This window comes from Arachis hypogaea, chromosome 14, assembly GCF_003086295.3.
Source record: "Arachis hypogaea cultivar Tifrunner chromosome 14, arahy.Tifrunner.gnm2.J5K5, whole genome shotgun sequence".
NCBI classification, from domain to species: domain Eukaryota; kingdom Viridiplantae; phylum Streptophyta; class Magnoliopsida; order Fabales; family Fabaceae; genus Arachis; species Arachis hypogaea.
In genome coordinates, this window is record NC_092049.1 from 32114776 (window position 1) to 32128932 (window position 14157).

General features: G+C 35.3%; 1 protein-coding gene across 3 annotated transcripts; it reads left to right on the top strand.

The window, feature by feature from the left end:
* The first annotated feature begins 4122 nt into the window (after nt 1-4122).
* Nucleotides 4123-13861, top strand: LOC112741931 (peroxisomal ATPase PEX1). Of its 3 annotated transcripts, none has more exons than XM_025791121.3 (17): nt 4123-4464; nt 4553-4726; nt 5568-5667; nt 5876-6361; nt 7029-7754; nt 8491-8582; nt 8936-9009; nt 9094-9313; nt 9519-9612; nt 9759-9913; nt 10413-10643; nt 10757-10957; nt 11227-11352; nt 11429-11490; nt 11820-11937; nt 12284-12568; nt 13399-13861. In XM_025791121.3, exons 1-17 carry the CDS (start codon nt 4261-4263, stop codon nt 13435-13437), a joined length of 3387 nt encoding a protein of 1128 aa, XP_025646906.1. In that variant the 5' UTR covers nt 4123-4260; the 3' UTR covers nt 13438-13861. The 3 variants fall into 3 exon arrangements, 2 of the variants coding, with proteins under 2 accessions (XP_025646906.1, XP_029147911.1); XR_011870860.1 differs by having other exon boundaries at nt 4137-4464; nt 11820-12173; XM_029292078.2 differs by having other exon boundaries at nt 4159-4464; nt 5568-5663.
* The last annotated feature ends 296 nt before the right edge of the window (nt 13862-14157 follow it).

Sequence of the window (14157 nt, forward strand, 5' to 3'; positions counted from 1 at the left end):
AAGACGAATTGCTTTGATTGGATTTTCTAGAAATTGTGCTTTTAATCGAATAATTTGAGCCAGTAATCTTGCAAACGCCAGGTTCCGAGAAGACAATAAGCACACATGTGACCATCTCGAATATGCGTCTATCAGGACCATAAAATATCTAAAAGATCCACATGGTGGATGAATAGGTCCACATATATCATCTTAAATCCTTTATAGGAATTCAGAGGACTCAAATCCAATCTTTACTTGTGATGGCCTTAAAATTAACTTTCCCTGAGAACATGCAGCATAACAAAATTCACTAGTTTTAAGAATCTTCTGGTTCTTTAGTAAATATCCATGGGAGTTTTCAATAATTCTCCGCATCATGGTTGTTCCTGGATGACCCAATCGGTCGTGCCAAGTTATGAATTTATTTGGGCTAGTAAACTTCTGGTTTACAGTGGCATGTGATTCAATTGCATTAATCTTGGTATAATACAACCCAGATGAAAGTGAGGGTAACTTTTCTAATATAACCTTTTTATTTAAATAATAAATTGTGATACATAAATACTCATGATTTTTCCTCATTCATTGTTTCAATATGATATCCATTTCGGTGAATATCTTTGAAATTCAACAAGTTTCTTAAAGACTTGGTAGATAATAGTGCATTATTTATTATAAATTTTGTTCCTCCAGGAAACAAAATTATAGCTCTTCCGGAGCTTTCTATCACATTGCCCGAGCCAATAATAGTATTAACATATTCTTCTTTTGGCACAAGATGGACAAAATATATATTACTTTTAAGAATAGTGTGCGAACTTGCACTATCCGCAAGACAAATATCTTCACAATATGTCCTTGCCATTTTTCTTCAAAGACAAATAATAATAAAATGAATAAAAGTATATGCACAGTAAAATTATTCACATGAATACTTAACAAACACACATATTAAACTATTCCATCATTGATCAAATAGCCAATATTTCCTTCAGGGTCCTCAAAGAAATTAGATACATCATAATGAGTGGTGAAATTTTCATCATTTGAAACAAAATTTGTTTCCTTTCCTTTGTCATCCTTTTTCAAAGATGCTTGATAAAGATCAACTAGGTGCCTTGGGGTACGACATGTACGTGACTAATGGCTCTTTCCACCACAACGAAAGCATTTATCCTCAATTGATTTACTTTGCCCATTGTTTCTTTTTTTATCCCACTTCTGGTGAGATCCTTTCTTGTGAATATAATTCTTCTTCCTTCCATAATTTTTCTTATTACCAAAATCTTGCCATTTACCTCTTATGGGGTTATGATTTGCCACATTTGCTTCAAGAAATGGGGCGGCGCCAGCAGGACGCACTTCATGATTTCTTAAAAGCAACTCATTGTTGCATTCAGCGACAAGAAGGCAAGAAATTAGCTCAGAATATTTTTTTAAATTCTTTTTCTCGATACTGCTGCTGTCGTAGCACATTCGAGGCATGGAAGATCGAGAAAGTTTTCTCTAACATATCGGATTTGAGGAAGTATCACCGTCTTTTGATGATTGTATCTTTCTTCAAGGTCTTTCCACAGATCTGCAGGATCTTTTAATGTGAGATATTCATTTTTCAATCATACGTCAAGATGACGATGAAGAAAAATCATGGTTTTGGCTTTATCCTTTTGGGATGCATTATTTTCAGCCTTAATGGTAACTCCAAGATCCATTGAATCAAGATGGATTTCAGTATCTAATATCCATAATAAATAATTGTTTCCAGATATATCAAGAGCATTGAATTCAAGATGAGAGAGTTTCGACATAATGAAAATTTGTTACCTGAGTCTTCCTAAAAATTTGATCAGAGTCTCGTGTTAATAACATGTTGTAAAATAAATAAGGAAGAAGTAATAAGTAAAGTATGAATAGAAAAACACTACTATCAGTATTTACCAATAGTATTATATTACTATAAAGATAATAATATATTAATATTATATTAGTAGTATACGAAAAGAGAAAATAAAGAAGTGCTTTTATATTGTAATGTATATAAGAAAGAGAGAGATAATATTTGTTTTATTATTGTTTGTTGCTGTACATCAATTCTCTCAGACCTCACTATTTATAGAGGTAAAGTATTGACTATTCCAAACTTCATTTAATTTTCGTTTGGCTTGGGAACTTCAATTCTTCATAGGGAAAATCAGCTGCCCATATAATGAATGTGCATCCACATCCTTTGAACTTATCACAACAAAGAGCAATAATATCCACTCACAACAAGTATTAACACCAGCACAATAATACCAAATAACAGCAGAAAAATCATATAAATAAGAAATTAGAGACAAGATAACACATCAAGATTTTTAACGTGAAAAACCTCCTCAATGTGAGAAGTAAAACCCACGAGCCACCAAGACCAGGAAATAGCTTCACTATGATGAAAAATAGGGTAGAAGAGAGTCACAAATTACTACACAAAACGTGCATACAACAAGCCAAACAACTCAAGCTTTAAATCTTACAAAACAAGAACAAGAAGATGAAAATACCACAAAAATAGAGCTGCTGTGCGTGACCAATATCTCCAGCTACAGACCTCAAATCAAAGATCTGAATGGTAAAAATAAAGAACCAGATGTGTGGAACACACTGTCCAAATTTGAGATCAATCCAACGGTTAGCAAATTTTCAGCGACCAATTTACAAAGACAACTTTGTATATGTGCGAAAATAACTTTCTCTCTTCTCTTGTCTTTAGTGTTTGGTGTTCTTCTTTCAAAATGAGACATCTCTGACTCAACCCTAACTCACCTTAGCCACTTCAATTATTCATGGATTTGGATACTAACATTTAGACTTTTTCTCCACATAGGAAGGGAGCCCAAAAAACCCAACAAATCTCCCCCTCACGACTATGTGGAGGTAACCGCCAATCCGGCGATTAGGCAACAAACTTCAAACTTCCATCTTAGTAATGCTTTAGTCATCATATCAGAACCATTCTCATCAGTATGAACCTTTTCAAGTTCCAACAACTTAGCATCCAAAACATCACGTATCCAATGATACCTCACATCAATATGTTTGGATCGAAAATGAAAAGTAGAGTTTTTAGCAAGATATATAGCACTTTGAGTAAACCCGAGTTCCTTCAAAAATTTCTTCATCCAAAGCATCTCTTTGCACGCTTCGGTAATGGCAATAAACTCGGCCTCGATAGTAGACAAAGCAACACATTTTTGCAATCTAGATTGCCAAGATACAGTTCTACCCGCAAAGTTGATCAAGAAGCCTGAAATGGACCTTCTAGAATCAATATCTCCTGTCATGTCTGAGTTAGTGCAACCAACTAGAATAGGCTTATCACTTCCATAACACAACTTCATGTTAGAAGTACCACGAAAATATCTCATTATTCATTTTACAGCATTTCAATGCTCTCTTCCTGGATTTGAAACAAAATGGTTAACACAACCAACAGCATGAGCTATATCCGGTCTTGTGCACACCATAGCACACATTAAACTAACCACGGTTGATGCATATGAAACTTTTTCCATATCTTTCTTCTCTTCATCACTTGATGGACTTTACTTGCAACTCAATTTGAAGTATGTCAGAAGTAGTAACGGCCTTTGCTTTCTCCATTTAAAACCTGTGCAACATTATTTCTATGTATTTCTCCTGTGACAACTAAAGTTTCTTCTCCTTTCTATCACGATCGGTTCTTATACTAAGAATCTCCTTTACCGGCCTAAGATCCTTCATTGCAAATGACATTGCAAGTTGCTTCTTTAACATATCAATCCTAAAAGCATTTTGAATTTTTGACCAACAATAAACATGTCATCAACATATAACAAAAAGATAATAAAATCATTACTAGAAAATTGTTTAACAAATACACAATGATCAGAACTAATCTTTTTGTAGTATTGTTTTGTCATAATAGGCTCGAATTTTTTATGAACAGAATGAATTATTCGAGATTACAAGTTAATTTTTTCTTTTAAAGTATAATTTATCAGTATATAAATCTTTTAAGATCAATTTTAGTAATTTATTATTCCTAAAATAGGAAATAAATTTAATTTTATCTCGTAAAAAAAAAAAGAAATAAGACAACAAATAAACAATTTTTTTTTTCTGATAATTTTCCCGCACAACCTCATTGGGAAAAACAATCAGGACTGAATAATAATACTTTCGTGCGTAGAAATTGGAGCTGGGCTCAGCAATTTGAGAGTGTTTCTTTCTTTTCATCACACTTCATCAATTCCATCCATGGAGTTCGAGGTGAAGCTTGTTGCCGCCATCGACAATTGCTTCGTCTCCCTTCCCCTCCCTCTCATCCAAACTCTCCAATCCACGCGCTCCTCTCCTCTCCCTCACATACTCGCCCTCGAGCTTCGTTCTCCCACCCACCCTCCCAACCTCTGGTTCGTCGCTTGGTCCGGCGCCACTTCTTCTTCTCCCTCCGTCATCGAGGTCACTACTGCTGCCACCACCGTTCTCATTATCACGTTTTTTTTTTCTGTTAAATTCGATTCGTGTTCTGAACAATTCGGTTGCATAGGTTTCGAAACAATTTGCGGAGTGCATTTCGTTGCCGAATCACGGTACTGTTCAGGTGAGAGCTGCTTCCAATGTGGCTCATGCTTCTCTTGTTACGATAGAGCCTCACACCGAGGATGATTGGGAGGTTTTGGAACTCAATTCCGAACAAGCTGAGGCTGCTATCCTCAACCAGGTTTTTGTGATTGTTGTTCATTCACTCCCCCAACATGGCATAGTTCAATACTTGGATTAATTGAAACCTGTGAATATTAAGTCTTATATATATATATATATATATATATATATATATATATATATATATATATATATAAAGAAAAAGAAGCAAAGATGGTTAAATAGGCAGCTAGAATTAGTATGATTTCGCAGGATGGCATAAATCTTAAACTAAGAGAGAGAAATGGTGATTTCGAGTTCAACATGGATCAATTAAACTCTAGAATTCAGGAAAGTTAAAGCTAAAGCTTATGGAATATAGTTAGTGTGTCTTGAAGTATCTGATACACGGTGACTATTTTGAAGTGTGAGTAAAGTAGACCGTTCATATGAAATGCCAAGTAGGAATGCTTTTATTTTTTATTTTAAAACCGAGTCCTAAATAGGAATGCTACAGTTTGAAGATAGTTCTGGATGGGAATGTGATAACTAGTGAGAATTACAGTTATAACTTCTTGTGATTGGCTCACATGGTTGACATTCTGCTCATATTTGACTTTACTTTTTCAGATTTAGGGGTCTCCTGTTGGTAGGCTAACATGTACTTGTAATGTAAATGTGCGTTGAGATTGATGGGCAGCTGCCCTGGATTGCAGATATCATTTCTCAACCTAAATTCTTTTCTGTAACAATGAAAAATTGTGTATTTTCAATGCTTTTATTGTCGTTCCCGATGATATATTTTCTATTACTTTAGAGTTTAGATTGGTTACAGGTCTCTGTTCTACCGTTTATTTGAGTTTTTTGTCCTAGTCTGTTGTGTATTACACTAACATAATGCTGCTGATGGCTTGATGCAGGTCAGGATTGTTCATGAAGGGATGAGATTTCCTTTGTGGTTGCATGGTCACACCGTCATCACATTCCATGTCACTTCTGTTTTCCCGAAGAAAGCGGTGGGTAAGATGATGCCTGTATTATATGGTTATCTTTTTGAATTTTTAAGTAGGAGGGTATTGCATGTTGGGAGTGGATGGTATTTTGTTCAATACTTCAGGTCAGGATTGTACTCAAATTGTGAACTAGTCACGTTTGAATTCCTAACTCAATAATATTGTCAATATGTATTGTTAGACTAGAGCTAACTAACATGTGAGAGTTTTATCAGTACAACTCATGCCAGGAACTGAAGTTGCCGTTGCTCCCAAAAGGCGCAATAGATTGTTGGATTCAGCAGGAGATTCACATCTAGAATCCTGTGATAAGGAACAAACTGCAAAGATGCTTCTCCGTATACAAGATCCAGGGGTATTATGTCATACCAGAACTGATGTCAAAGGTGTTGAGCTCCATATGGGGCTCACTTCTGTCGCTTTTGTTCACCCAGAAACAGCCAAGCACTTCTCTTTTAACATGCTTCAGCCAGTTTCCTTAGTACCAAGAATATCCAAGGAGAATGCCAATATTTCGAAAACCAATGTTTTGAAATCCAAAGGCGGGTCAACTGGCAATGAAGTTGAGAATGGAAATTTAACTGACAAGAAACAACATCGACAAGCTGTTGTTCATCTCTTATTTTCAGAATCTGTGGCTGCAGGGCATGTGATGTTAGCCAAGTCTCTTCGCCTCTATTTGAGAGCTGGCCTACATACATGTATGTCAAATTATACTTATATCTATCTTACCTAACTCATAAACTTGAACTTGAGTATATGTGGAATGTGCATACTCATAAATTTGATTATTGAGGATATAACAAAAATTTTTCTTGCATTTTAAATTTGTATCATGCTGGTATGATGGTAATCAGGGAATAACATATCTGTTATTTTAAAAGCACTGGAATTTTCCTGCACTTAGACTTGATGTGGAGATTTCATGGCGTTGGGAGCAAAGTAGTAAGTCAACATATATCAGTCCAAAGGCCAATGACACACTCATTATTCACCATTAAAAATGAACAAAATATCCATTTCAGAGAGAGAAAGCAGAAGAACAATGTAAAAACGTATTAGTAACAGACTATAAACCAGCTTCACCCATAGGACAAATTGGAAGTCTTTTATCTGTTTGTATCTCTGTTTTTTTCCTCGATCTTCTTTTCTAAGTCACATTATATGTTCTTTATTAAATAAGATTAAAATCAGTTAATTATGCTGCTATAGTTTGTTTCGCCTTTATCTTTGGATAGGTGGAAATCATGCCATACGTTGCTATTTGTGTTGTTTAATATATATATTTCAATTTCAGCTGAAATCTTTATCTCTTTTTTCAGTTTTCGTACGATTCTGAAGTGAATATATTCTTTCTTGGTTGTACAGGGGTTTATTTGAAAGCATATGATATCATTAGGGAGAAAAGTATTCCATCCATCACTTTTTCTCCTTGTCAATTCAAACTATTAAAGCAGGATAGTTCTGCTGAGAAAGATGGTCTGGATGGCCACAATAATCACATGAATGGAAAATTACTTGCGAAATCTATGTCAGGTGACTTTGTGGACCCTATAGATTGGTCAATTAACAATGAAGTTGTTGCAGCTCTTTCTGATGAATCCAACTGCAAAGCAGAGGAAGAGAATGCAAATCAGTCTCAGAATCAAAAGGGGATAAAGAGTCTTGTTCGGCTGTGGTATATTGCACAACTTGAGGCAATTACTTCTATTACGGGTGTAGAGGTTAATTCATTGGTCATGTGTAGCCAAACTTTGCTTGATTTCAAATTAAACTGTTATAACCTTGGGGATAATGGGAGAGCTCCCCTACCTTATAATTCTTCAGAGAATAGTGGCAAGACAGCTGAAGTGTTATTTATTTTGACTTTTGGGGATGAACATCTGCATCATGGGAAACCAAATGCATACAAAGTTGCTCTCGGTAAAAGCCTTAAAAGTATCAATATAGGCGATCTTCAGCTTTTTGAAGGGATGAAATTGGGTGATCCCGTGTCTATTCATTCTATCGAAGAGACAGCATCTCAAGAGCACATTAGTTCAAATGTATCTTTACTTAGCTGGATGGAGAAACCAGCTTCTGATATTATTAATCGTAGGTCTTTCTTTTCTTTATTATTTTTTGTTAAAGTGTCCATAACTTATCCAATTTATTCATTGTTTTCATCACCATTCTCATTTAGCAAAACATTAAGTGATTTTTGTTATGCCATTTATATCATATTTGTTAGCAGATGTACAAACTAAAATTGTTTGAACATGAATATGATTCATGATCAAGCACTACGAAGCCATTTTATCCTTTTATCTGACCCCATTTAGTGAGGAGTGGCTTAACTATTGTTGTGGCGAACAAAATTGATGCTGCATATATTCAAATTTTTTTTTATTCTAGGATTTTGCAATAATTCATATGCTGGGAACTTGGCTAGAAACATTGCTGCTTATTTCTATCCTCCCCCAAAAAAACCCCGCCAATTACTTGACTACCACTTGCTAGTTTGTGCTTGACAATTTAGTGGGTTCTCCATTGGTCACGCTGATGCAAGTATTGCATTATCCTCATCCATTTGAGTATGAGAAATGCGTATCTTTTAGCTAATAAATTGAATGACACCTGTTTTATATGGTAAACTTATTTGTTACTTAACTGTGATCCATTAAAAGGCCTCTTGGACTTAGTTTGAGTCTTTAAGGTGCAAGATTTTTGTCTCACCCTTTGATGCTGCTGCTCATTAATTTGAATTTAGTCAGTTAATTATCTACAATGGTTGCATCCTCATGCAATTGGATGCCATTTGGTGATAACCTTGTATTTTGGATGATTGCAGGGATATTGGTATTGTTATCTTTGAAGTGTGGTCTGTGGTTTGGTTCATGCAACTTGCCACTCCCTGGACATGTTTTAGTGCACGGACCACCAGTGAGTACAGTTTAATTTCACTGTCTTATGAAATCCAATGTTGAATGGATTTGGCTGTTATCAGATTAGAAGCTCAAATTTCTGCATGTTGGTGATCTAATATTTTGAGCTATGAACCTTTTTTAACTCTTCATTACTCGTTATACTGCCTTTTAAGGTCGTTTTAAAACTGGATGTTTCTCATTCCGAGCTCGGGATTTGGCTACCTTTTTAAGCTTCCATATGTCTAGTGTTGCTTTCTTATATACCTTCAGATTAAAGACATAAAACAAAATGTATCTTTCAGTGAATTATCTTTGCATTTAAAATTTGTTTTATTATTTATTTGTTTATTTAATTTATTTATTTTGCAGGGCTCTGGGAAAACTTCATTATCAAGGGCTGTAGCCAAATCCCTTGAGAATCATAAAGATATCTTAGCACACATGTATTGATATTCATTTTAATTATTCTTTTTTTCATTTTTCTTTGCGTTGCTCCTGTTTGGATTTTGATTTTCAATACAATACAGAGTTTTTGTGCCCTGCTCAAAACTTTCTTTGGAGAAGGTCCCAATAATTCGCCAAGAACTTACAAACCATGTAATGGAAGCTTTAAACCATGCGCCCTCCATCGTAATCTTTGATGATCTTGATAGCATAATTTCAACTTCTGATTCTGAAGGATCTCAGCCCTCAACGTCTGTTGCTGGACTCTCAGATATTTTGGTTAACATCATCGATGAATATAGGGTAAGAAATACAAGTACGTGATATTTTTCCTGATCAAGACATTCAAATCTAACTTTCTTGCACTTATATGCATAAATAAATTCTATTTTTCTGAAAGCTGAGAAATAATGGAATTACATAGAAAGAAATACACAAAAAGGTTAAATATACAAGAACTTCACTTTGATGCATAATCATTTTATTTCTGTACTGCACACTGGAACAGGAGAAGAGGCAAAAATCATGTGGATTTGGACCGGTAGCCTTCATAGCTTCCATACAGTCACTGGAGAAACTGCCACAGTCTTTGAGCTCTTCAGGTATGCTTTTTGTGCGTAAAACATATATGCAGTTACAGTATATTTTAAAACGAATCTTGACTTTGGCAATCTTTTTTGTTTTTCCCCCATGTGTGTGTATTTTTTCTCATGTTCTAGTTGCTAACTTCTTATTCTACTGTCATTAGGACGCTTTGACTTCCACATACAGTTGCCAGCTCCTGCAGCTTCAGAGCGTAAAGCTATGTTGAAGCATGAAATTGAAAGGCGTCACTTGCAATGTGGTGAAGACATCCTACTGGATGTGGCTGTCAAATGTGATGGTTATGATGGCTATGATCTGGTATTCCAGTTCCTTGGACACAGTTGTGCATCAGTAGACTTTTGTTGTGTAAAATTTTCATAAGTCAATTTTGTTGATATTTATCATTATGTGCCTTCAGTTGCAGATTTCTTGTCTTACTTCAATACTTATTTTGGGTTAGAGTTGTTTTCATCTTTTAGTTTATTTACATCAGACCTCTTCATTGGTGGCAGTGGAGGGGAGCCGCCTTCTCTCTTTTCTCTTTCTTTTGCATTCAGTCAAATTTTCATGCACAAATCCAATTAGTGAGTATGGAATGTAAAAATCACCTTTTTTGTTACGTTAAAAATTTCAAACATGCTCTTGTTTTCACTCAGATTAGTCATTAATTCGTTATTTCCATGGTTTCACCTGCATTTCATTATTGAGTACTTGCTGTCTTAGATGCCTGGTTGACCATTAGGGTTTCAGTTTCCTTTGAACTGTTCTCAAATGTTTTAATGTGAGACGTAATTATTATATAATTCACTCTTTCCAGGAAATATTAGTTGACAGAGCTGTCCATGCTGCTGTTCATCGATTTTTGCCATCAAATGCTGCCAATAATGAGCACGAGAGTCCTGCTTTACTAAGAGAGGATTTCTCCCAGGCAATGCATGGTTTTCTTCCAGTTGCAATGCGTGACATCACAAAATCTGCATCTGATGATGGTCGTTCTGGATGGGATGATGTGGGTGGCCTCGTTGACATCCGAAATGCTATTAAGGAGGTTTGAATTGTTGAAATATTTGAATGCTCGTCTTCTTGGTTTATTTTATATGTGCTTCTTTATGACATTCTTGTGCGTTAACATCTTTTATGTTTCTGTTAAATCATTTTCAGATGATAGAGTTGCCATCAAAGTTTCCAAAAACTTTTGCGCAAGCACCATTGAGGTTGAGGTCAAACGTCCTTTTATATGGTCCTCCTGGTTGTGGCAAAACTCACATTGTGGGTGCTGCTGCGGCTGCTTCATCGCTTCGATTCATATCAGTGAAAGGACCAGAGCTGTTGAACAAGTATATTGGTGCTTCTGAACAAGCCGTAAGAGGACTATTAGACATTCTTTTAGGATATTATTGGTGTATCCCTTTGTCTACTTAGAGTTTCTTTACTCACTTATTTTGCTTCAAAAAAAAGTTTCCCTGGTTATTTGTCATAAATGTCTCAAGATTAACTTTTTTTTTACTCTAAGCCATCGGATCTTAAAACCGTTAGATGACCTAGGCTGATAGTTCTTAGATTCATTTCATATTGAAGTTATTTATTTTCTCTTCAAATGTCTCAGTCTGAGTCTTGAACGCTGGTTTCAGGTTAGGGATATATTCTCTAAAGCAGCAGCAGCAGCTCCTTGCTTACTATTTTTTGATGAGTTTGATTCTATTGCTCCTAAGAGAGGGCATGACAATACTGGAGTAACTGATCGTGTCGTTAATCAAGTTAGTATATTTGTCACTTTTTTGGCTTTATACTTTGTTGAACAAAATCTGACCGTAATATGTATTTGATTTTCAGTTTCTGACTGAGTTAGATGGTGTTGAGATTTTAACTGGTGTATTTGTATTTGCTGCTACAAGGTTAGTATTTCAAGCATGCGTTAATTTATTGGAAGTAAACTTGGAAAGAGTTTGAGTTCAAATAATGTCACATATAAATACTAAAACTTCAAATTGTTAGAAAGTTTTCCTTACCATGTTGGAACTGTGGCTTACTTCAAAGGTTCATAAAATATTCATTCATGGCTGGTTTCATATTAATACTTCACATTCATGGCTGGTTAGGACACAGATTATACAATTAAGGACGTGTTTGTTTCTTCTGACTATCTTTTGAGATATAAAGAAAGAACAAGAGGGAAATGGATATTAGTCATTGTTTGTACTGATATCTGTTTTATGTTGAGCAGTAGACCGGATTTACTTGATGCGGCACTGCTGAGACCTGGTAGGTTAGATCGACTTCTTTTCTGTGATTTTCCATCTTGGCATGAGAGATTGGAAATTCTGACTGTTCTTTCTAGAAAGGTACGTTTGCTGTATATAGTTTTCCGTGTTTTGTTCTTGTCTGCAGAGTGCTTTGAGATTTTTATTTCTTAGGTAAATGTTTTGCGATAAAATGTTCAACACCTACTTGTTTTCCATTGGAATCATAGCCTTAGATATCTAAGCAAGAGAGAACATCCAATGTTGCACTAACAATCTTCCAAATAGGCGGTTAACCCATCATAATTTTCAATTTCAATATTTTGGATTTTCACAAGGTGGTTTTTGCACTCAGTCTTGTTGTTTCTACTAGTTCTAGTTTACCTTCATCCCTGTTGTGAATATATTTCTGTAGTCTCAATCAAATAACTCTTTCTAATTGATGCAGTTACCAATGGCGCATGATATAGATTTGGCCACAGTAGCTAAAATGACTGAGGGATTCAGTGGAGCTGACCTCCAAGCTCTCCTCTCAGATGCACAGCTCGCAGCAGTCCATGAAGTTCTGGACAATTTGGGTGCCTCTGCGCCGGGTAAAGCACCAGTTATTACAGATGCTTTACTGAAGGCCAATGCCTTGAAGGCTAGACCATCTGTTTCAGAAGAAGAGAAAAGGAGACTCTACAGTATCTATGGCCAGTTCCTGGATTCAAAGAGATCTGTCGCTGCTCAGGTTTGTTTCTTTACCCCTCTTATTTTCTCCTTCTCAGTCTTTGTTTGTGTCAAGTCTTTATGCTCATGGTTCTGTTTAGAAACATATTTAACCAAGGGTAGCGGGCCTAGGGCCAGATGCTCTGAATAAACCTCTGCTTGCTTCATAAACTTACCAAGAGGAAATGCTACTTTCATTGAACTAACGTAGTTTCATTCTAAGATATACTATGCATTCATTCTGTGCTAAGAGTGAGGAGGCAGTGTTGGATTTTTAGCTACTTTAGTATTGGGGAACTGACACCATGAGCTTTATTAAGTGAAAAAATTAGTTCTGGTTATTGACAATTTATTGGCAACTTTTGCAGACATCTTTCGTGTTTGAAAGTGACTAAATATCAATTGTAGCCTTTCATTAGTGGAAAAAATAAATGAAAATTCTTCGTTTTAAATCATAGTACATTAGGTGTTGTAAATTTTGAAATCTCAAATATCAAATTATATTGAGTGATTGGAAATGATGATATCATGACTAACTGTTAAAGGTCGTCAAATTGTGGTATGATACTTAGTTACGTGAATGCTCTTTTAATGCGTTTATTGTGTGCACTTTCTCAAATCACGTGTAAATGTGCAAAGAATAAAAACACTCCGTCATCTGAATCACAACAGAATAGAATTATGTAATCACTTATGAGCAAATTCTTTATTTCCCTGAATTGGTTAATAGTAATTAAACTCATGCAACATTTTCTTTACCAAGTGTTTATTATCTCTGTACCCACAAAATTTATCAGGCACGTCACTTGACTAACCATGTTTTTATTTCGTCATTCGGTTAACATGCTGCAGTCAAGGGATGCCAAAGGCAAGAGAGCAACTCTAGCGTGACAATTTGTTCACGTAATAAAGTGCCAATTTTGTTCATACTTCAAAGGGTAGAAGCTGCTACTTGGTTATTTCTCAAGAAAGCTGCTCTGTTCATTTGTACCTAATTATAGCAATTTGTACAGGAGTTGACTGTGATTCAACTCATCGTGTGTTGTATTACATAAAGTGAATTCTCCTTCCTATGTTGCATTGTTGCCAATAAAATATCAGAAGAGAAGAGTTATGTACAAACTTATAGTAGGTATGAATAGTATAATCCTCGTTGCAGACTGCACCAGATATTTCAAGCTTGTGCCAATTTTACTTTTTCTCAGTTTCCTCTTTCATGAAAACCATAAGAGGAGGGTGAATATTGAATAATCATTTCCAATTGTAATGATCCCAGTTAACCTTATTACCAGGGTTTTCAACGGAGTTGCCAAAATTTGAGCTTATGTTTAGGCGTGTAGCTACCCGTAGTCCTTGGATAAACCTTTTCTTACTAGTTTAGTTTCTGTGCATTTACAATGTAAAATAAGCTGAACAAAAAAATTATCCGAGAAAAATTCAGGCATCAATAAAAATAGTTTTAAAAATGAGAACGAAAACGAGAACAAAACTAATATTAGATCGACAAAAAATAATTATTTTAATGTAAAATATTAAGCTCTAAAATTGTGTAAAATATAGAAACATAATTTTGTAAAATTGTGTTTATTAGGTAAGATATGGACAAAAATA